Raw genomic sequence first — 24,521 nt, 5'->3', positions numbered from 1 at the left:
AACTAGTTTCAGAAAGAAATTGAGTACACTTAGTCATTTAAATACATATTCTAAATAGACATAAATAAATAATGTGACTAGCAAAGTACTAAAAATGTTAATGAATTCTACATGGTAGGATTATACATTTAAAATTTTTTATATTCTAAACTTTCTAAAAATTTGCATGTACCATATATTACTTTTTATTTTAATTATAAAATGGTATAATCCTAGCACTCTGGGAGGCTGAGGTGGGCAGATTGCTCGAGGTCAGGAGTTCAAAACCAGCCTGAGCAAGAGCAAGACCCCGTCTCTACTATAAATAGAAAGAAATTAATTGGCCAACTAACATATATATAGAAAAAATTAGCCGGGCATGGTGGCGTATGCCTGTAGTCCCAGCTACTCAGGAGGCTGAGGTAGAAAGATTGCTTGAGCCCAGGAGTTTGAGGTTGCTGTGAGCTGACGCCACGGCACTCACTCTAGCCTGGGCAACAAAGCGAGACTCTTGTCTCAGAAAAAAAAAATTATAAAATGGTAAAAATTTTACTCAAAAGAAAAATGGAGAGAGAGTTGGGAAACCCACCTTAAAAGAAGTAGTGTGTGGGGGAGTGTTAGGGGTGATAAGTAAAATCCATGTACATATATTTTTATAGCCTTTTCATTTGTTGAACATATGAATGACCAAAACTCACCTGATCTGACAATTTCAGGGATGCCAGTAAAACTGTGAGCAGCCCACCCACCTCCCCAAGACCTGGCAGTGCAGCAACAGTATCTGCCTCTACAAGTAACATCATACCCCCAAGACATCAGAAACCTGCAGGGGCTCCAGCAACAAAAAAGAAACAGCAACAGAAAAAGAAGAAAGGTGGAAAAGGTGGCTGGTGATTAGAACATTCTTATTGCAGGCTGTTTTGAAACTAGTCTCAGTGACACTAGGAAAATAAATAAAGGTAACACAGCAAGAAGCACAGAACTACTCCATCTTCCATCTCCATATTTTCACAAAATAATTTCTTGTGCATCAAATAGGAAAACATCTCTCTCAAACTCTGCCTAGTGAGATTTGGCCTACTTGTACCACCCAGCTTTGCACAGGTTATGAGTACTGAAAATAATTGGGCATAAATTTATATTCCTTAATATCTGTTGCATCCTTTATCTTCTTGTGCTGATTTGATGTTTTTTAGTTTCACAAACAAGGCATGTTAGCTAAGGTTTCCCAGGATTTAAACAGTAACTAGAGTCTGAAAATAATTGTTCCTATTCAAGTCCCATTTTAAATTATGTCTTAGGAGGCCTTTGGAGACTGAAAGTGGAATCTTCTGAGCATTCCAAAATACCCATTTAGAAATATCATGTGATAAAAAGGGAACTTATTAATATACTGGTGTTCTTCATTTAATTGAGTGGCCACAAAAATAAAGTGAATGTCTTAAATAATTTTAATCATAAATCTCCTTCATGTGATTATTGGAATGTGAGATACTTTCCATATTTATATCTGGCTCCTTTGTGCCCCATATAATTTTCAGATTATGGTAACGTGCTGATTTAGCACCATGAAAGAATTCAAGGAGAATATATCAATGTTGCTTAGACCCAGTGTTCTGAGGTCAGATGGGTTTGGACTGTCTCAATCAGAAAGATTAATGGCGCTTATCAAGAACGTGAACATTGACTTCCTACCCAGAGAGGAAATAAGTACCCAGGTTCCATACCAGGGAGTATTAAAATCCAACAGGACTGTTTGGCCCAATTAATAGATACTCAAATGGCTTCTCTTTCTAGTTATGGATTATGACCATTCATTACCTTTCTCAAAATAATTATTTTATAGTCAATTTGTGGTGTAAATGTTGCTCTTGTCTTTCCTTGGTTACAAGCCTCTTTCACATTGAACAGCTATGAGACAGACACATTGGGATGCCTACCCTTGTTAGTATTCATTCTATGCTGCCCAAGATATCATTTCATTTAGACTTGAGTATTTCCTTGTAATCATATTACTCCGTCCTTGTTAATAAAGTGCTGCTGTGTTTGACTCTAACCATATCTACTGAAACTTCTTCAAAGTTCTTAAAAAGGCTTTCCTCTACAAGATAAGAAATGAGGTGCTGCCTTTCTGTTTATAATAGCATAATCAGAATCTGCAGTGGCATATAAACAAGAGATCTTTTAAAAATAAGAATGATTTATTACGGCATAATATTTTTGAGCTCTACAGAGAACAGTCTTTTGGTAAGAGTAATAGATATTTATTCCTTCTGAATATATACCCTATAGGAATATATTTACTGTTTCTGTTTACTAACATGGATAATTGTTAGTAAATTTGTTATTTGGGATTCTATTAAATTTCTGTGGTGAAGGATAATCATTTTTTAGTTTAACCAAGCAACAGAATCTTGGTGAAAATCATCCATCGTTGAAAATTTGGACCCAAGGCACAACAGTAAAATTTATAGTTATTTGATCATTGTTATTGGCAACTATTGGTGTTATTAATAAGCAACCAACTGAAACTTCAAATAAATGAGTTATAATTGTCAAGTGTAAACACATTAACTTTCTAATAATTATTTCCTCTTTTGGACAGGTCTTTAACCAGTGACATATATATTTTGCATATATGTGTGTGTATCTATACATTTATAAAAGCCGATATGGATACATCCATTCACTGTGGTTCATTTTAAAATAAAAATATTAAGGTGTTTGGGGGTGTTAGCATTTTATGGAGGACTTCATGGTTGGTGTTATCTAAGAATTTTCTTTTAAGAATCTTTTTTTTAAATTATTATTTTTGAGATAGAGTCTCATTCTGTTGCCCGGGCTACAGTGCCTTGATGTCAGCCTAGCTCACAACAACCTCAAACTCCTGGGCTCAAGGGATCCTTCTGCCTCACCCTCCGTGTAGCTGGGAATATAGGCATGTACCACATGCCCAGCTAATTTTTTCTGCCTCACCCTCCGTGTAGCTGGGAATATAGGCCTGTACCACATGCCCAGCTAATTTTTTCTATACTAGTATAGAAATTTTTTCTATACTGGTATAGTTGTCCAGCTAATTTCTGTTTTTTAGTGGAGCCAGGTGTCTCACTTGTGCTCAGGCTGGTCTTGAACTCCTGACCTTGAGCGAGCCTCCCACCTTGGCCTCCCAGAGTGCTAGGATTACAGGTGTGAGCCACCACGCCCAGCCAGTAGTAAACCTTTTTAAAAGTTACTAAGCATTTTCAACACTATTGGGAACAACTAACCATAAAAACTGTTGCATCACTCAAGCCTTCTGGAACCTGCTATTCATTCATTGTTCCTTACAAGTCTGTTTGAAACAGATCTGATAAGGAAAATCAGTTTATTGCTCTAAAGTAATTGTGTTTAATTGTTAGCTTAACTAAAGGGTTAAAGCTTAACAAGATAACAAAAGGAACTATCCAGATGCTTCTCAACTAGTTTAAGAAACTGCACCACCTTTGAAAAGCTCCCCAGGTGCTTAATCTGCATATTATATCATTAGGGGTGACCAGACTATTTTGTTTAGTTTGGGTTTCAATACCTGGCACTACTGGCAGCTATGATTCTGTCAGTCTTTTTACTCTGGGAAGAATTTTTTTAAAAATTGAAATGCAGCAGGAATTTAAAATAACGGAACTCAGCCATGTTCCTCTGTCCTTAAACCGACAACCCAGGTAGCGGCCTCTAGGCACTCCTAGTGGAGCTTACGCGGGACAGAGGGCAGGAAGAGACCCGACCTGGCCTTCCAGGCTCATGGGTGCGAGCTGGGGGGAGGCCGGGAATTCTCCCGGGTCGTACAGGGTGCTGGCGCCCCGAGCGTTTCTCCAGGTCGGCCACACCTCGGCTGACGCTGAGGTCGCTGGGGACGCGGCCAGCGTGGGAGGAGGCGTTTCTGAGACACCCTGCGCGGCCCCGAGGGAGTCGCGCGCCATCGTGGGCCCTCCGGCGCAAGTGGCGCCTCGGAACGCTCTTCCTGCAACGGCGGCCGCCCGGCCGAGCTGTGCCCCGGGTCCGGAGAGAGGGCCGCGCCGCTCGGCGGCGGGGACGCGGGGACGAGGGACGGGGACGAGGGACGCGCGCGGGCTGGCGGGGCCCGCGGGCGTGGCCTGCGCCGAGCGCGCCTACGTGTGTGCCGCGGGCGCCGCGGGGCCACACCTGCCGGACCGGGGGCAGCCGTCGCAGGGCGCGGGCGCGGGCGCGGGGGGAAGGAAGGAAACAAGGGACGGTGGGATGGACAAGGGCAAAGTGAAGAAGAGAGAGAAGGGAAAGGAGACGGAGAAGACCAGGGAAAAGGGAAAGGAAGAGAAAAGGAAGTCGTCGGAGGAGAAAATTAAGGAAAAAGAAAAGGAGAAGGGGAACGGGGTGGAGGAACGGAGTGCGAGGAAAGCGGAGGATAAAGAGAAAAAGAGTAAAGAGCAAGTCAAGGAGACGAAGAAAGGGAAGGAAGAATCTGAGGAGGAAGGGAAGAACATAAGCACTTGGACGAGGCCCCCGCCTGAACCGCTGGTAAGAGGCCGGCGCCGGGACCCTCGTCCCCAAGGCCCCCGAGGGCGCTCAGCGCTCTGTGACGCCCGCCCGAGGCCTCGACCTCGCGGGAGGGACCCGATCTCCTGTGGGGGCTTCTATCTGGGGACGGGAGGGCACGCGCCAAGCTTGGAGCCACCCGTCCATCGCCAGCCCCTTTCCCCGTGCCCCGCGCGCCCTCAGCCCTGCTCCCACTCCCGCGTCCTGACCCTCGTCGGGTCTGGTGCGGAGGAACCAGGGATCTTAGTGGGTCTTCACCGGGCCGGGGGAACGACCCTTCGCCCCTGAGTCCGTCGCACGGACCCCCTGACAACACCGAGAAGCCGGCTCCACACCCTCCCCGCGCCCGGCACCCTTTCTTTCCGAGAACACATCCTTTGTCAGAGGGGGCTGGGTTCCAGAATTTAAGCAGGATGTGTTGTGGGGCTAGCTGGTTCCTGTCTCTGGGCGCTGTGGTTACTAACTCGGGCGTTTTCAGACCACCAGCGCCCAGGAGGGATGGTCGCGAAGTTTTAACTGAGGTATCCTGGAAACCAGCGATTGTTTGGGCCAGCTTGGTGGCCTCTGTGCTCCTGGAGTTCCTGAGCCGGCTCCTTGGCTCAGAGCTGCTCTCTGGTTCTGAACAGGTTGAATGACTAACAGAGATTTGATCTCTGCTGAAACATCACACTACATATGATGTCGAGAATCACATTTTCTGTCTGAACTCCTTTTTTTTTTGAGACAAGAGTCTTGCTCTGTCGCCCTGAGTGGAGTGCTGTGGCATCATCACAGCTCACTGTAACCTCCAACTCCTGGGCTCGAGCGATCCTTCTGCCTCAGCCTCCCTAGTAGCTGGGACTACAGGCATGTGCTACCATGCCTAGATAAGTTTTCCTATTTTTGGTAGAGACAGGGGTCTTCCTCTTGCTCAGGCTTGTTTTGAGCTCCTGAACACAATCGACCTCCTACCTGGGTCTCCCAGAGTGCTAGGATTACAGACATGAGACAGTGCCTGGCCATGAACTCTTGGTTTACAATAATCTCAGCTTTTCTTAGGAAATGATAAACATGAGGAAAGATGTATTTTAGACTAAAAATATGAACGAAATGTAAAGCATGGGTGAGTGCAGAATTTCTGGGTAGGATGGGCTTTGGGGCAGCAATGTGTTTGGAAAGGGAGTGGGGAATTGTTTTTAACTCACAATATTTCTTAGGATCTAAGATGCCGTTATTTTAGGTACCACTCAGAAAAAAAAATGCTGCCAATCAAAATATGACCTATGTGACTGTAAAACATCCTAATTTCAGACAGACTAAAGTATAGGGACAAATAAGCATCTTAGAATTAATGAAGTGTGTTGGGGTAGCCTGAGTGGAGTCCCTGGTAGAGATTGTTCAGGAACAAAATTCATATCCTGCAGCCATGGTGCCACCATTGCTTTAAAGCAGGCGATTTTAAGCCATTCGATGAAATCTCCTTTGTGCATCCCCTCTTTTCCTTACCATTACATACTCTCAGAATGGCATTATAACATTTAGACTCAGATGGAGGGAGTGGGAAAGAGGTGTGGATGGAGATAGGAAACACCTATGAAAATACTATTTGCTTTAACAGCCATCAAGAATTTGCTCCAAGAACAAATATATAATTTTTTTCAAATTCTGTTATTCACTATTTGGCCTTCATAAACCATGCTGTCTACACAAGTCTTTATTAGGCCAGACCTTAAAACATCTCACTTTCACATAGATCTTTTTAGAAAAGGGAGTGGGAGAGACATTCTAATCTGTTTAGAATCACTTTTTTCCAGAAATCCAGTCAGCGTCTAATGTCAACATTTAGTGTTCAAGCAGAAATGTGTAAGATTATTGTTATTTCTAAACCAGTGCCATTAAAGACAATTATTAGTGTTTTTTTGTGCATGAGAAGCTTCTTTAGCAGGCTGTTTGGCAAACAGAATTGAATTCCTGTGAGCAATCTGGCCGTATTGTTGCTCATTTATTGTTTTCATTAAAATGTGCAACCATATTTATGAGCACTCCAAACCTTCTATTTCTACTTTCACATCAGCCTTCCCTTCTTGTCCCTCAATCATTTGCCATAAAAATTTCTAAGGCTAGTATATTGGTAGAATACTCCTTTCTAAGCTTACTTTTATTTCATCGGGTTTTAAAACAAGTACTCATTTGTGATTGGAACTGGTTTAACAATTTCTGTAATGTCAGCCTTTTTGTTTAATCATGATACTTATATTAAAAAATATAAAAGAGGAATATGAAATATTTGTGAAGTTTTGTTCTGGTTTACAATTCCAAGAGTATTATTGGATCCAGGCAGGCCCACTGCCAGGAGCCAGGAAAACAAAGCCCTGATAGCATAGGTTTATTGATTTATCTTTTGTTTCACAGGAGAAAAATAAGCAGATCCTAGTGCTGGGCCTAGATGGAGCAGGAAAAACCAGTGTCCTCTACTCTCTAGCTTCAAACAGAGTCCAGCACAGTGTGGCCCCCACCCAAGGTTTCAATGCAGTTTGCATCAACATTGAAGACAGCCAGATGGAATTCCTGGAGAGTAAGCTCTTTCTCATGAGTTACAGGATAGCCACATTTCATTGTGTCTTAAGCCATACATGATGTTACCGACATTGGGTCCTTATAAAAACTAACACCAGATCAAATTTCCCTAGACTTTTATTTTTTATTTATTTATTTTTACTTTTATTTTTTTTCGAGACAGAGTCACGCTTTGTTGCCTGGGCTAGAGTGAGTGCCGTGGCGTCAGCCTAGCTCATAGCAACCTCAAACTCCTGGGCTCAAGCAATCCTCCTGCCTCAGCCTCCCAAGTAGCTGAGACTACAGGCATGCGCCACCATGCCGGCTAATTTTTTCTGTATATATTAGTTGGCCAATTAATTTCTTTCTATTTATAGTAGAGACGGGGTCTCCCTCTTGCTCAGGCTGGTTTTGAACCCCTGACCTCGAGCAATCCGCCTGCCTCGGCCTCCCAGAGTGCTAGGATTACAGGCGTGAGCCACCGCCCCAGCCTTCCCCTAGACTTTTAGAATGTGTGTGTTGTTTAATACTAGCGTGCAATGTGTGAGGGAAAAGCACTTTCTGCTTTTTTAGTTTGCTCCTTTTTGCAGTGGTGATAACAGGGATTTAGAAGAAGGCTTTAGCACCCCTCCTGTAACCTCCTATAATCAGCCTCCTCCTTCCCACACTACTGCAATTAAACATCCAATCTAAGTATAGTGTGCTCCTTTCTCTGCAAACAAAATTATAGATGAGTCTCAAATCTCTTCTTAAAACTAGAGAGCAGTCCAGAAGCCCTCTGAATAGTAATTACTGAATAGTACTTACTGAATTACTGAATAGTAATTACTGAATAGTAATTCTGGAGTTACCGTCTCTCTACATATTGCTGAACCCCAGAGCTGGGGCAGGTCCTCTTGTCTTCTCTTTACATTCTCTCCTTGGATGATTTCATTCATCCTCATGGCATTAAATACCATCTATATGCTAATGACTCCCAAATTTATCTATCCAACCCAGGGGTCCCCAAACTTTTTAAACAGGGGGCCAGTTCACTGTCCCTCAGATCGTTGGAGGGCCGGACTATAGTTTGAAAAAAACTATGAACAAATTCCTATGCACACTGCACATATCTTATTTTGAAGTCAGAAAACAAATGGGCAAAAACACCCACATGTGGCCCGCGGGCCGTAGTTTGAGGACGCCTGAAACCAAATCATATCCAAAAATGTCTCCTTACATCTCCACCTCGATTTCTAATTGGCTTCTTGAACCTAACATGGTCAAAACAAAATGCTTCATTTTTCCCGTATCTGTTCCTTTCCCTGTAGTCTTCTGGTCAACAAATGGTTCTGCAACCATCAACTTGCTCTAGCCAGAAAACTAGGAGTCCCCCTTGATTCCTCCTGTATCCCCACCGCCAGTCCACAAGTAAAGCACTATGAATTTTTCTATCTCCAAAGCCTGTCTGAATTAATCAGTTACATCCTTTTCCACTGCCCCCATATGGGTTGGACCCTCCATCATCTCTTACTTAAATTATTGGAGTCACCTTTTTATTTTTGCTTTCATCCATTTATGAAGAGAAATATTTTAACACATACATTTAAGCACATTATTTGCTAATTTAATACTCTTCAATGGAGATCACATACTTGGGATAAAATCCAGAGTCTTTGTGATGGCTCAGGAGGCCCTTTATAAACTGCCTCCTCTTTAACCTTACTCCAGTATATTGCACTCCTTTTCCTTCCTTTCCTTCCTTCCTTCTTTCCTTCCTTCCTTCCTTCCTTCCTTCCTTCCTTCCTTCCTTCCTTCCTTCCTTCCTTCCTTCCTTCCTTCCTTCCTTCCTCCCTCCCTCCCTCCCTCCCTCCCTCCCTCCCTCCTTCCTTCCTTCCTTCCTTCCTCCTTCCCTCCCTCCCTCCCTCTTTCTCTCTCTCTTTCTCTCTGTCTGTCTGTCTCTCTCTCTCTGTCTCTCTCTTTCTCTTCCTTTCTCTTCCTCTCTTCCTTTCTCTTCCTCTTCCTGTAGGATTGCTTTTGTTCAGGAGTATGAGGTTATAGTGGGCCATGATCATGCCACTGCACTCTAGCCTGGGTAACAGAGCAAGACCCCATCTCAAAGAAGGAAAATTAATTACATTTCTATTATCACTACATACAGTAATATAATTTTTTAAAAGATACCATTTTTCAATAGCAACAAAAATATAATTTACATAGAAATAAATCTAACAAAAAATGTACCTATCTATATGGAGAGAATTGGTAGATGTCATTGAAAAACACTGGGAGAAGACCTAAATAAATGGAGACATAATACAGTTTTCATAGATAGATAGACATTACATCAAAAAGATATTAATTCTCCCCGAATTGATGTTTGGATACCATTCAATTTCAGTAAAAATCCCAATAAGATTTTCTTAAGAAGTTTGACAAGTGAGGCTACAATTTACATAGAAGAGCAAAGATGTGGAGAAAGCCAAAACACTCTTGAAGAAATAAATAAGAAAGGTTGAGTTGTCCTGTCAAATATCAAATATTATTATAAAGCTATAAAATTAAGATTGTGTGCTATTGGCACAAGGATGAACAAAATAACCAAATGAACAGACCTAGAGAGAAAGTCCACTGGGAAAAGGAGAGACTATTCAATAAATAGTGCAGGGACACCATGGAAAAAAGTGAAATTGTTTTTCTGTTTCCTACATATACAAATGTGTACATCAATTTCCTCTGGTCACTCTTAGAATCGGGTACACTATAGCATGGTGGTATTTTTTATCAGAACACCTGTCCAGTGAAATCTAGATTTGCCTTGCCCACTCAGTGAATGCTTCTGTGATTTTTCTTTTTTTTGTCTGTCTTTTTCCTTAACTGTTCTCTGTAGTTGGTGGCAGTGAACCTTTCCGTTCCTACTGGGAAACATACCTGTCCAGGGGTTTGCTGTTGATCTTTGTGGTGGATTCAGCAGATCACAACCGATTGCCTGAAGCAAAGAAATACCTTCATCAACTAATTGGAGCAAACCCAGTCCTTCCTCTGGTTGTGTTTGCAAACAAACAGGTAAAAATCTGTGCAAATATAAATTGTACTCAATAGTATCTTTATTAATACAATATAAGAAATTAATACAAGAAATGTCTTTTTTTTTTTTTTTTTTTTGAGACAGAGTCTTGCTTTGTTGCCCCGGCTAGTGTGAGTGCCGTGGTGTCAGCCTAGCTCACAGCAACCTCAAACTCCTGGGCTCAAGCGATCCTCCTGCCTCAGCCTCCCGAGTAGCTGGGACTACAGGCATGCGCCACCATGCCCGGCTAATTTTTTTCTATATATATTAGTTGGCCAATTAATTTCTTTCTATTTATAGTAGAGACAGCGTCTTGCTCTTGCTCAGGCTGGTTTCAAACTCCTGACCTCGAGCAATCCGCCCGCCTCAGCCTCCCAGAGTGCTAGGATTACAGGCGTGAGCCACCGTGCCCGGCCGAAATGTCTACTTTTGATGCATAGATATTCAACAATATGTCATATATTCAATTTGTATTTATTTGATATCCTGGATTATAAGCTCCTTGAGGGTAGAGACTATTATTCATTTTTGTGTTCTTTGTAAAACCTAGTCTACTGCCTTGTGCATAGTTAAGAATTGAACAAATGTGTGTTTAACTTACTTCATTAAACTTATGTTGATTGTTGAATTGAATTCAACAAAATAGTTGAGTGGCTACCTTGTATAAAGAAATTGTTTTGGGGGGAGGGGGATGGGTATATACATACATAATGAGTGAGATGTGCACCATCTGGGGATGGTCATGTTGGAATCTTGGACTTGTAGGGGGAGGGGGGAAAGGGCATTTATTGAAACCTTAAAATTTGTACCCCCATAATATGCCGAAATAAAAAAAAAAAAAACCTCAACAACAATAGCAACAAAAGAAATTGTTTTGTTTTAGATTGATTAGAACTGAATTTATTTCACACATGCATTAAAGACATTAAACATGCACTGTTGGTGGGAATGTAAAACGATGTATCTAGGCCGGGCGTCGTGGCTCACACCTGTAATCCTAGCACTCTGGGATGCCGAGGCGGACGGATTGCTCAATGTCAGGAGTTTGAAACCAGCCTGAGCAAGAGCAAGACCCATCTCTACTATAAATAGAAAGAAATTAATTGGCCAACTAATATATACAGAAAAAATTAGCCGGGCATAGTGGCGCATGCCTGTAGTCCTAGCTACTCGGGAGGCTGAGGCAGCAGGATGGCTTGAGCCCAGGAGATGGAGGTTGCTGTGAGCTAGGCCGACACCACAGCACTCACTCTAGCCTGGCACTCACTCAACAAAGTAAGACTCTGTCGCAAAATAAAAGTAAAACGATGCAGCTGCTATGGAAAACAATGTGGTGGTTCCTCAGAAAATCAAAAATAGCACTTCTTATGGTATATATAATGCTTATAAAAATTAAAAAATTAAAAAATTAAAAAAATTAAAAAATAGAATTCCCATATGATTCAACAATTCCACTTCTGGGTATATACTCAAAGGAATTGGAAGCAGGGACTAAAATAGGTATTTGTACACCTATGTTCATAGCAGCATTATTTCACAATAGCCAAAAGGTGGAAGCAACCCAAGTATCCATGAATGGATAAACAAAATGTGTTATGTATCTATGGAATGGAATGTTATTCAATCTTAAAAGGGCAGGAAATTCTGACACATGCTACAACATGGGTGAACCCTGAGGACATTATGGTAAGTGAAATAAGCCAGTCACAAAAGAACAGATACTATATGATTCCACTTATGTACCTAAAGTAGTCAAATTCACAGAGAGAGATTGTAGAGGGGTGGCTGTAGAGGCTAGGATAGGGAGGAATAGGGAATTACCATTTCATGGAGACAGAGTTTCAGTTCTGCAAGGCGAAAAGAGTTCTGGAGATGGAGAGTGGTGATGGTTGCACAGCAGTGCAAATGTACTTAATGCCACTGACCTTTGAAATGGTTGAGCTGGAAAATTTTATTATGTGTAATTAACACAATAAAAAAAAGTGAAAGAATTTTAACATCCATAATATCGTAATTCCAAAGCCCCTTTCTCAGTTGCTAGGTTTGCCAATCATAGTAGAGCTCTGTTCTTTTCTCCCACCACTTCTATGGGTGAATGTTATGGAAGTATACTAACAGATTATAAAGGATGACCTAAAGTAGGAGGCTATGTTAGAGTCCAATATAGAAGCTAGTCCAGCAGGTTTTGACATTCTCCTGGCATTTAATTTTTTTTTTTAATTTTTTTTATTTTTTTATTTTTTTTTTTGAGACAGAGTCTCGCTTTGTTGCCTAGGCTAGAGTGAGTGCCGTGGCGTCAGCCTAGCTCACAGCAACCTCAAACTCCTGGGCTCAAGCAATCCTCCTGCCTCAGCCTCCCGAGTAGCTGGGACTACAGGCACGCGCCACCATGCCCGGCTAATTTTATATATATATATTAGTTGGCCAATTAATTTCTTTCTATTTTTATAGTAGAGACGGGGTCTCGCTCAGGCTGGTTTTGAACTCCTGACCTTGAGCAATCCGCCCGCCTCAGCCTCCCAGAGTGCTAGGATTACAAGCGTGAGCCACCACGCCCGGCCATCTCCTGGCATTTTAAAAGAAAGGCTGATGCTTTTTTTGTTTTGCTTTTTTAAGTGGAGCATCTTAAGTACCATAAACTACAGAGATTTAGAAGATCACAGTCCATGCCAGTGAGCTGTATACTATTCCATTGCATGAATATGCCACAGTTTTATCATTTTCTTGTTGCTGGGAAACAACGTGGAAATTTGGAAATTGTTTCCAATTTTTCATTGTTATAACCAATATTGCAGTGAACTTTCATGTATGTGTCTCCTTGTAGATGTGTATGAACATTTCTCTAGTGCATTTACCAAAAGAAGAATTGTTGGGTTTTTGCATTTGTGCATATTCAGTTGTATTAGATATCACCAAGTTGCTTTCCAAAGATGTTGTATCAATTTATCCTTCCACCAGCAGAATATGACAATTTTTACAGCCCTATATTCTTGTCAATACTTGGTATTATCAAACTTTTTCATTTTTGCCAATCTCCTGGGGTGAGATTGTTTTTTCTTTTTTTGTTCTAATTTGCATTTCCTTAATTACTAGTGAGTTTGAACATCTTTTAGGATAATTATTAGTTAAAGATCTCCATATATGTGAATTGCCTATTAAAATCTTTCTCCAATTCCTACTGGGATGTGTATCTTTTCTTATTTAAGTTTTAGGAGTCTTTCATATCTTTTGAAAAAAATAATCCTTTGTTAGTTATATGCATTACAAATATCTTCTACAGCATCCTGGTAGCTTATCATTTTACTTTGCTTATGGTTTCCATTTTTATATAGAAGATTTCTATATTTAACAGTCAAATTTGGCCAGGCATGGTGGCTCATGCCTGTAATCCCAGCACTTTGGGAGGCCAATGTGGGAGGATCACTTGAGGCCAGGAATTCAAGACCAGCCTGGGCAACATAGCAAGACCTTGTCTCTAAAAAAACACCAAAAAATAATCAAATTTATCAATGCTGTTCTTTGTGGTTTGTGTCTCTTATCTTCATCAGATTAAATAAACAGAGCCATTTGTTGTCAAATTTATAACTTTTATTGGGCCTTAATGTTGAAAAGTTTGAATATTCTAGTTTAAGATTAATACATCTAGGCTGGGCGCAGTGGTGCACGCCTGTAATCCTAGCACTCTGGGAAGGCAGGAGGATTGCTCGAGGTCAGGAGTTCGAAACCAGCCTGAGCAAGAGCGAGACCTGGTCTCTACTAAAAATAGAAAGAAATTAATTGTACAACTAAACATATATAGAAAAAATTAGCCGGGCATGGTAGTGCATGCCTGTAGTCCCAGCTACTCGAGACTGAGACAGAAGGATCGCTTGAGCCCTGGAGTTTGAGGTTGCCGTGAGCTAGGCTGATGCCACAGCACTCTAGCCTGGGTAACAGTTGAGACTCTGTCTGAAAAAAGAAAGAAAGAAAATAATTCTGGAAAATTAAAAGGAAAATGGAAAAACAAAATTAGAAACAGATTAACTGGTACTCTTTAGAAAATTAAGGTATTATATTAGCTTCATTCCAGAAAATACTTTTTTTGATAACTCGCAAGTATTGGCATAATTCTGATGAAAATATTATGTTCAAACAACCACTGGGGTCATAATAGTGGATCACAATATCATCTATATTAAAATGGTGGAGTCAGGCCAGGCGTGGTAGCTAATGTCTATAATCTTAGCACTTTGGGAGGCCAAGGCAGGAGGATTGCTTGAGGTCAAGAGTTCAAGACTAGCCTGAGCAACATATTGAGACCACATCTCTACAAAAAGTAGAAAAATTAGCTAGATATGGTGGTGTGCACCTGTAGTCCCAGGTATTCAGGAAGCTGAGGCAGGAGGATCAACTTGAGCCCAGGAGTTTGAGGCTGCAGTGAGCTATGATCACACCACTGCCCTCATGCCTGGTCAACAAAGGAAGACTTTGTTTCCAAAAATAATAATGATAATAAAATTTTTTTGAAAATGGTGGAGTCACTGAGAGCAATAAATAAGAGTAATAAATGTATCTATACAAAAAGATTATCAAATAACTAACGTTTTCCTATTCTTTTTCCACGCTGGGTGAAGGATCTTGAAACAGCCTATCACATTACAGATATTCATGAAGCTTTGGCATTATCTGAAGTGGGAAATGACAGGAAGATGTTCTTGTTTGGAACCCACCTGACTAAGAATGGCTCAGAGATACCCTCCACCATGCAAGATGCCAAAGACTTGATTGCACAGTTGGCTGCAGAAATACAGTGACCAGGAACAGGCCCACTGTGTGGCTCATGATCGATTTGTCATCAGAGAGTGTTGAATGGCAGGCTTAGCCAAAGGCTTCTTTCAAATAAAAAATAAGCCATTTCCTATTTTCTCTATGTATGGTATACATATAGTCAGATGTCCCTATCTGTGGGTTCCATATCCACAGATTAAAAAACTGTGAGTCAAAAATGTTTTGGGGGGAAAAAAGCCCATAAAAAATAACAGTATGGCCAGGTGTGGGGGTTCATGCTTGTAATCCTAAGCACTCTGGGAAACCTAGATGGGAGGATCGCTTGAGGTCAGGAGTTCAAGACCAGCCTGAGCAAGAGCAAGACCTCATCACTATAAAAAATAGAAAACATAGCTGGGCATGTTGGTGAGTGCCTGTAGTCCTAGCTACCCGGGAGGCTGAGGAAGGAGGATCCCTTGAACCCAAGAGTTTGAGGTTACAGTGAGCTTTGATGATGCCACTGCAGTCTACCCAAGGTGACAGAAGGAGACTCTGTCTCAAAAACAAAAAACGAATACAAGTTTAAAAAATACAGTGTTATAGCCATTAATACATAGCATTTACATTATATTAGGTATTATAAGTAATCTGGAGATGATTGCAGGTGTCCTCAAACTATGGCCTGCAGGCCACATGCCCCCGCCAAGGACATTTATCCCGCCTGCTGGGTGTTTTTGCCACCACTGCCTGTCCTGCTTAGCAGCCGACTCGTCCCGGGTCCACAGTGCGCATGTGTGGAATGTGCGCCGCACTCTCCGATGGTCTGAGGGACAGTGAACTGGCCCCCTGTTTAAAAAGTTTGAGGACCCCTGATTTAAAGTATGCAGGAGGATGTACGTAAGTTACATGCAGATACTAAGTCATTTTACATAAAGGACTTGAGCATCCTCAGATACCTATGGTGATCCTGGAACCAATCCCTGAAGATACCGAGAGACAACTGTACAAAGATCATGCTAATTTATTAAGAGCATCTCCTTATTTAGATTTTTGAACATCATAAATATTTATAAAACAATGTGTTTAGGAGAAATTGAGATTTTTAATGAACAAAAATAAAATGAGCATTAGCAAGCCGTTACCCATTTATGATTTTTTGATGTTGTGAAATTTATATGAAAATATTTGAATAAATCTTCTCTTTTCAAGTCAAAATCCAAGTGTCTCTCCTTTAACTGGATCCATTTAAGCTTGTAGTAAAGATATATGAGGATAGGATAATGCGGAAAGTGAGCTCTGTCAAACCCTCAGAGAAATGAAAATTAACAGCATTCAGAAAGAGTTAAGAAAGTCTTCTCTTCTAGGAGCCTATTAGACTAGATGAGGGACATTATGGGAATTTGTTTTTAAAATTCTTAAGTATTCTTAACAATTGGCCCAGTTGGCGCGGTGGCTCACGCCTGTAATCCTAGCGCTCTGGGAGGCCGAGGGGGGCGGATTGCTCGAGGTCAGGAGTTTGAAACCAGCCTGACCAAGAGCAAGACCCTGTCTCTACTATAAATAGAAAGAAATTAATTGGCCAACTAATATATATAGAAAATATTAGCTGGGCATGATGGCACGTGCCTATAGTCCCAGCTACTCGGGAGGCTGAGGCAGGAGGATCGTTTGAGCCCAGGAGTTTGAGGTTGCTGTGAGCTAGGCTGATGCCAAGGCACTCACTGTAGCCTGGGCAACAAAATGAGACTCTTTCAAAAAAAAAAAAATTCTTAACAATTTATTTTTATATATGGATAAGCTTTCTTTACTAGAAATATTTTGTTAAGAGTGATACCTATATTTACCTTGCCTTAAAAAAATTTAGAGGGGCAAAATTTAGAGTGGCTTATTCATGTAATCTCAGCACTTTCAGAGACTGAGGTGGGAGGATTGCCTGAGCCCAGGAGTTCGAGACCAGCCTCAGCAACATAGCAAGAGTCCATCTCTACCAAAAAATATTTGGAAAGAGGGTTTGTTCTATAAATCCTTCCTTTTAAAAATTGGAATCTATGTTGAAATAAAAATCCAAATATGGTGAAGACTGTTAATCCCTCTCAATGTTAGCACATAGCTGTCTCTATCAAGTTTTAGGTTAAAATGGAACCTAATTAAACTTACACGTGCATATGCAAAATGATACTTGCCCTCTGAGAGATGAGACATTGGAGTGTGTGTCTTTTGAGGTTGCTACCTTTCTCATAGTGCTGAAAGATTATGTTTAACCCTTTGCACTCGGATGTCGAGTGTGACAACACGGTTAGCAAAAATTATAGAGATTAAAATTACTCTTTGAATGTATCAATAATTTGAAATATAAAAAAAATCCAAATAAATAAGTTTGTATGAAAAGAAACTCCAGTTTTTTACTCTACTGCCGCGCTTTGTAAAATCTGGGGTATTTAAAAAATTAAATCCCGAGTAGAATAAAGGAACCGAGGAAAAAGCAAGTGAGTACAAAGGGTTAATGGTATCCTATGACGACAGTCACTCAGGTGTCTAATGTCAAGCCTTCTTGTCTGGCCTAGGGGGAGCAGATCACACAATGATGGGTCATGTCAGAAAGTTGCCTGGTGAGCATAGATCTTTGGGTGTATAATGGCACCAGGCCACACATCCCCCTCAAGAGGGCCTGAAGGGCAGGCTGTAACAGTTGCCGTCTGTTGGGCGAGGTCCTTTCCTTTCTACAGTTATTGAACAGAGCACAGCCTCTATGACTCTTCTGGACATTTCACTGTGGGCTGAAGGCCCCTCCTTCAGTTGACATGTTCTTCGGATATTTGAAGTCATTCATTTAGTGGCGGGCTAGCTTTACTGATTTAGGGGCCATCCAGTATCTTTAAGATGAATTTACATAATTCTTCCCTGATTGTTCCCAGGTTGAGTTAAAACTCTCTGAGGGGAGCTTTATTTCTCCTTTTCCCAAGTTTTGGGGGCTATTTCTTGAATCTCTGTATGGTACTACATATGTCTATATCAAAGTGAGTTTGAAGAAGATTTCTGATTCATACATGGATAACCTAGAATAAACTTCCAAGTTCCATTTTGAATAACATCCACAGTCCCTAAAGTATTTATCTTTTAACTCGTTTTTCATATCTACGAGACAAAGTATATCCAAGGAGTACCCAGTAATGTGCAAAAGGGGTTTACTGTATACTTTAACGGATGACTTATTCCTTCATCCCTCTAGTCCCTTCCCTTGAAAATAAACACCTCACCGAAACTCCACTGCTTCTGGATGCTTCTACCACACTGCCAGGCGGTGAAAATCAGCTGAAAGTACCCGTCAGGGATTGAGAGAGGCCCAAGCCACTTAAATATTTAAAATCTCTTGGTATTAGATAATGATGATAAAGACCAGAGGGACGTGTATCAAAAACAGGGTTACAAAAATTGTGGTATATTATATTTAAAAGATACCACAGTTAATAACACACGCACAGCACACAGTTGTGCTGTTCACAAGATAATTACAGGCTTTTAAAAACAATGATTTCTAGCACACTTCCGTGGATGGTGTGCCGTGTAATGAGACGCAGGTACTAGAAGCTGACGGAAATGAGAATTAGTGATTGAGGGCCTTGCGATGCTGTCAATCTCAGCGTCCCCTCCCAGCATGATTAGGGGACAAATGCGTGTTCACAGGAGCTCTAAAGCCCAACAGAGACCTGGCTCTGCGGCCCAGACTTCCAGTCTGGAAGGTCCTCGGCGCCTGAGAACATGCGGAAGTGCGCGCCCTTGACACAGGAAACAGGGTCAGGATGCCGCCCCCTGTCCCCGCTGACCGGTCTGGGGCTTTTCTCTGTGGGGGGTTGCGCCCCAAGCCAGCCAGCGAGCGCCGCGTGTCCCCTTGGCAACAGGACGACGCGCAGGGCGGGGCCGGGGGCGGGGCCGAGGGCGGAACTGAGACCAGGGGCGGGGCCGAGGGCGGAACTGAGGGCGGGGCCAGGGCGGGGCCGAGGGCGGAACTGAGACCAGGGGCGGGGCCGAGGGCGGGGCCAGGGCGGGGCCGAGGGCGGAACTGAGGCCAGGGGCGGGGCCGAGGGCGGGACTGAGGGCGGGGCCGGGGGCGGGGCGGGCACCCTCCCTGTCAGGCAGCGCGAGGAGCCGAGAGCGCCCGGTGCGCAGCAGCGGGGAGGGTGAGCGGCCGGCGCCACGGAAGCTCCAGGCGGGAATGGAGAGCCGAGAGTTGTCAGGCCCCTCCGCGCTGACCGAAGTGACCGATGAGCAGGCGACGACAGATGTACGCAGGCCCCTTGTGCTCAAGATCCGCAACATGCAGGACATGAGGGAGTCTGAGGAGGACGCGGAGGCGCCGGAGAAGGCGGGCGAGCACGACCGGCGAGACAGGCGCAAGGGGCGTGATGAGTCCGGCAGGCCCCGCAAGTCCGGCGGAGCCTACGACCCCTGCGACCCCTGCGACCCCTGCGACCCCTGCGATCCCTGCGACCCCTGCGACCCCTGCGATCCCTGCGACCCCTGCGACCCCTGCGATCCCTGCGATCCCTGCGACCCCTGCGACCCCTGCGACCCCTACGACCCCTGCGACCCCTGCGATCCCTGCGATCCCTACGAGCCCTACGAGCCCCACAGGCCCTGCGAGCCCGACGAGCCTGACGAGCCCGACGAGCCCGACGAGCCCTATGGACCCTGCGAGCCCCATGAGCCCCACGGCCACTACAAGCCCTACGAGCCGCGTGCGCCTCGCGCGTCCCACAAGGCCCACAAGGCCCGCAAGGCCCGTAAGCCCCACCAGCCCCGCAAGTCCATCCAGGTCGAAGAAATCCAGTTTCCTCCCGGGACGGCAGTGATGATCTCCCCGTCTCTGATCACCAGAGCCCCGGCGCGGCCTCAGCGGTCTTCCCTGCGCGGTAGGTGCTCCCCCGCCCCGCCCCCGCTTCCTCGCTCACCCCACGCCACCCCACCCCACCCCGCCCGGGACGGGGTTCCAAGGTGAAGGTTTGCACGCAAGAACTTGGTGTTTTAAAGGAACTTAACTCTTGCATCATTTACCTGTTGCTTTGCAGTCATGTCGCGTTGCACTTGGAGCGACTCCACTGGGAAATGGACACGCTGATAACGACAGAAACTGAATCGTGTCACTCCCACTGCCACCTGATGACCCCCAGCCATCCTGATGGCCTATTGTTACCTCCTTTTGAAGCCCTTCTTAATTCTTCTCTACAGTTAGCCATTGCATCCGTCTGGGTTGCACTTTGAACATTACCTTTATTATAGCACTTAAGATCTTCTGAGCCGGGCTTGGTGGCTCACACCTGTAATCCTAGCACTCTGGGAGGCCGAGAAGGGCGGATCGCTTGAGGTCAGGAGTTCGAAACCAGCCTGAGCAAGAGCGAGACCCTGTCTCTACTATAAATAGAAAAATTAATTGGCCAACTAATATATATAGAGAAAATTAGCTGGGCATGGTGGCGCATGCCTGTAGTCCCAGCTACTCGGGAGGCTGAGGCAGAAGGATGACTTGAGCCCAGGAGTCTGAGGCTGCTGTGAGCTAGGCTGATGCCACGGCACTCTAGCCCAGGCAACAGAGTGAGACTCTGTCTCAAAAAAAAAAAAAAAATCAGTTGGTGGTAAGATCTTTTATTACATCATTTATCTTTCTCCCCAATTGAACGAAGGGATCCTTGAGGGTAGGATATTTTTGTCAGTGTTTGGCACATGGCCCCATGTGGAAACAAAACATTCACTGGGCAAATACTTAACGTGAACATCTACTAAGCGCTCACTATATGTTCAGTCCTCACCAAGTTCACAAGGTAGCAGGGCTGCTGGGACTTGGGTACAAACATCCTTGCTCTGACCACACTAGTCCACTTTTGACCCCTCACTGCTGATACTGCCCCACACAATTCTTTGTCCACATTGCACCTCTGGCCCTTTGATGACCAGGTTGTCTCTAATGTTCTTACTGACTCCTCCTTCTCCGGCCTCGATTCTGTGGCCCAGTTGTTCCCTTCCATGTCTCACCTCCCTTGACCCTGGGGCTATCCCCTGTACTTCTGAGAAAACCCCAACCCCGGTTAAACTCAGCCATCCTTCTACTCTCTTCCTACACCTAAGCAGTTGGGTCTTGCCGTACAGAATTGCATAATCATACTGGTCTGTTTCAATTTCATCTCAGTTGGTCATTCGGCGCTGGCTAGCAAGCTCACTCCATTCACCTGCCAAGTTAGTTCTCCCAGTCTCTGAGATGATGACTAAATGCCATTATGTCTCCTCTAACCTTCACACCTTTAACCCTTACCAGCTGAAGACTTTGCCTCATCCTTATTGAGAACATAGAAGTGATCAATCATGGACTCCCTTATGTTCTTATCATGAGTCTATTACTTTACCCACATCTGTACCCATGGATTCTGCTTTTTCTCGTGATTCAGGGAAGAATTATGCTTTTTTTTTTCTCTTTTTTTTGGTAAAAAGTAAAATTCTTCACTTGTGCTTCAGATTCCACTCTTGTCTCCTGAAGAACTTTGTTCCTACAGTTATCCCCTCTCTCTCCTGAAGCATCAATTTCTCGTTTCTAATAAGTCAGTCTCATGAGCATGTACTCTAGAATCTCCCACCTTGAAATAACCCTTGACCCTGTGTCTTCTTCTGACCCCTCCTTCCCCCACCATCACCACCATTTTTCTGTTCTCCTTCCCTGCAGAACTTGTCAAAAGAGTTATCTAGACTCGTTGACTCCATTTCCTCACCTCTCATTCTCTCCAAAGACCCTGGCTAGGCTTCTTTTCTTTCTACTCCACTGAAATGGCTCTGGTTTACTTCCTGCCTTTCTCTCCATTGCCACCCCTGTCATCATGTGTGGAGATTTCATAGCCTTGCAGATGGTCCATGTGGATGGTCCATGTGGCTTCTCAGTTCTTTGACCTGAGTATGGTCCTTTGACCATACTTCAAATGATCTTGTTCTCCACTCTGTCTTAGGCACCCGCTACCTAGCCCTTAGCAAATAGCTGTACTATTTCCAGAATCTCTATTTCAAGCACTCTAATCTCTAACCATGTCATATCTTTCCAGCTCACTCTTCCATGAACCCCTTATCAAATTTTCAGCTTCAAAGGGACTTCTAATCCAGTGATTCTACTAAACCTTTCATTACATATCACTATCTTATGTCTGTCTGTTTCTCCTTACTCGCCTTATATTCCATGGACCACCAATGGAATCACTCCCTTGTCTCCCTCTCCCTCTGTCATTCTTGCCTGGTTAAATCCACCTCTTGCTTGCACTTGTGAAAACAGATAATGACGAAAGAAAGGCATACAGCTATGCTGACTGACCTTTGAATTCATGCCCTGAACTTCAAGTGGGCTCTCAGTGCTGCTTGGCAATCGAGCTACATTTTCCCAGTCAATTCATTTCCCAAATGTCCCAGAAATCATGGTCAGTGCTCTCTTTCCTTAAACCTCTTACATCCCTTCTTCCTTCCTCACCCTTCACTGATTTTACTTTTTTCCCCCCACTGAGAATAGAAATCACAAAAGATCTTCATATCTTTCCAACATGAAATCTACCAAACTACCAGCATCTACACATATATACTCCACTTTTTCTCCTGCTAATAATGGACGAACTGTCCTTGCTCCTAGTAAAGGCCATTCCTTCAGTCTACATGTTGGATTCCATCCCATGTAACTTTTTTTTCTTTTTAAGACAGGATCTCTCTCTGTTGCCTGGGCTGGAGTACAGTGGTATTTACATAGCTCACTGCAGCTTCAAATTCCTAGGCTCAAGAGATCCTCCCGCCCCAGGCCCCGGTGTAAGTGGGACTGTAGCTGTACACCACCATGCCCAGCTAATTTTTCTATTCTTTTGTAACAATGGAGTTCCCCTCTCTACTAGATCATTCCCATTGGCATATAAACATGCACACTAATTCATATCTCAAAAAACCCCACAAATACCCTAATCTTCCCTTAACCCCATGTACCCTTCTAGGGACCCTGTTTCTCTGCTTTGCTTTAGAGGAAAAATGAGTTGTCTGTATGTTATTATCTCCATGTCCTCTTTTCCTAGTCTACTGAGAACCACTTAAATGAATTTTTCATCCCCTCCACTGAGCTGAAGTTTGCTATAGCTGATGTCACAATGACCTCTGCCTTACCAAATTCAATGGCTAGTTTTCATCCTCATCTTACTCATTTGACACCTTCACTCCTTACTTCTTAAAATACTTTTTATTTTTTTTTTGAGACAGAGTCTCACTTTGTTTCCCAGGCTAGAGTGAGTGCCGTGGCGTCAGCCTAGCTCACAGCAACCTCCAACTCCTGGGCTCAAACGATCCTCCTGCCTCAGCCTCCCGAGTAGCTGGGACTACAGGCATGTGCCACCATGCCTGGCTAATTTTTTCTATGTATATTAGTTGGCCAATTAATTTCTTTCTATTTATGGTAGAGACGGGGTCTCGCTCTTGCTCAGGCTGGTTTCGAACTCCTAACCTCGAGCTATTTGCCCGCCTCAGCCTCCCAGAGTGCTAGGATTACAGGCGTGAGCCACCGCGCCCGGCCAAAGACTTTCTTGACTTGACTTCCGGGATACTACTGCCTCCATTGTCCTAACTTCTTCATTGTTCCTAACTCGGTTTGCTTTGCTGAATCCTCCTCTTACCAGCCTTTGGTTGAAGTGACTGATGGCTTAGTTGGCTCAAATTCTTCTAGAACTTCCCTTATTCTCTGGATGTTGTCATCAGTACCATGGTTTTAACTATATGCTGGTAACTTCTTGAATTATTTCTAGCCTCAGTTTCTCCCCTGAATTCCAAAGTTTTAAAACTAGTTGTCTATTTAACATCCCTGTTTGAGTATCTGTTAGGCATGTATAACTTAACATGTCCATAACTGAACTCTTACTTCTGCACCCAAACTTGTTTTTCCCTCATTGTTCCTCATTTCAGCAAATGGTACCACTTTTCATTCATCCAGGCTGCCAAAAACGTTGGAATCATTTTTGACACCTGTTTTTCTCTTACACCTTGCGTCCAAATTATTAGCAAATTGTAACTTTTATCCATTTCCTGATGGTGACCTTTTTTTTTGTTTTGTTTTGTTTTGAGGCAGAGTCTTGCTCTGTCACCTGGGCTAGAGTGCTGTGGCATTAGCCTATCTCACAGCAACCTCAAACTCCTGGGCTCAAGCAATCCTCCTGCCTCAGCCTCCTGAGTAGCTGGGACTACTGGCATGTACAACCACACCTGGTTAATTTTTTTCTCTTTTTAGTTACCCAGCTAATTTTTTTCTGTTTTTTAGTAGAGATGGGGTCTCACTCTTGCTTGGGCTGATCTCGAACTCCTGAGTTCAAGCCATCCTCCCGTCTCAGACTCCCAGAGTGCTAGGATTACAGGCATGAGCCACTGTGCCAGGCCCTGTTCATTTTCTTTAAGACACTTACCTGACTATATTATGTTTCTATTCGTTTACTTGTTTACATTAAGCTCTTGTTAGGGCAGGCCCTTTGTCTTTTATCCTCAATGCCTGGGACAAGTCAGGACTTAATAATTATTATGGAATGAAGGATCCTTTCATTTGACCTCTGTGTCACCAAATCCAGTGGTTTCTTCTCTATCCTTAGTGTTGTGAAGAAAATCCAAAGAGTTAATTCCCATAAAG

General features: G+C 43.4%; 3 protein-coding genes across 6 annotated transcripts in view; all 3 read left to right on the top strand.

Moving 5' to 3' along the window:
- The window catches only part of SRP72 (signal recognition particle 72), a 35,927-nt gene extending 33,382 nt beyond the window's left edge, over positions 1–2,545 (top strand). The window contains exon 19 of the mRNA XM_012758238.3: positions 696–2,545. Within this exon, the coding sequence (XP_012613692.3) occupies positions 696–873 (178 nt within the window). The 3' untranslated portion in view covers positions 874–2,545. The remainder of the gene's footprint in view (positions 1–695) is intronic.
- A 1,339-nt stretch (positions 2,546–3,884) lies between these two features.
- Positions 3,885–15,003, top strand: ARL9 (ARF like GTPase 9). Its single transcript, XM_012758242.3, has 4 exons — positions 3,885–4,509; positions 6,919–7,081; positions 9,932–10,107; positions 14,722–15,003. Exons 1-4 carry the CDS (start codon positions 4,234–4,236, stop codon positions 14,899–14,901), a joined length of 795 nt encoding a protein of 264 aa, XP_012613696.2. The 5' UTR covers positions 3,885–4,233; the 3' UTR covers positions 14,902–15,003.
- A 3,940-nt stretch (positions 15,004–18,943) lies between these two features.
- SPMAP2L (sperm microtubule associated protein 2 like) overlaps positions 18,944–24,521 on the top strand; it is a 59,235-nt gene continuing 53,657 nt past the window's right edge. For all 4 annotated transcript variants that reach the window (XM_075997897.1, XM_075997895.1, XM_075997896.1 and 1 more), the window contains exon 1: positions 18,944–19,764. In XM_075997897.1, the coding sequence (XP_075854012.1) occupies positions 19,068–19,764 (697 nt within the window). In that variant the 5' untranslated portion in view covers positions 18,944–19,067. The remainder of the gene's footprint in view (positions 19,765–24,521) is intronic.

Source organism: Microcebus murinus, chromosome 26 (genome assembly GCF_040939455.1).
Source record: "Microcebus murinus isolate Inina chromosome 26, M.murinus_Inina_mat1.0, whole genome shotgun sequence".
In the NCBI taxonomy this organism is placed as follows: Eukaryota; Metazoa; Chordata; class Mammalia; order Primates; family Cheirogaleidae; genus Microcebus; species Microcebus murinus.
Note: the sequence above shows the minus strand (reverse complement) of the source record. Positions and strands in the feature narration are given on the sequence as shown.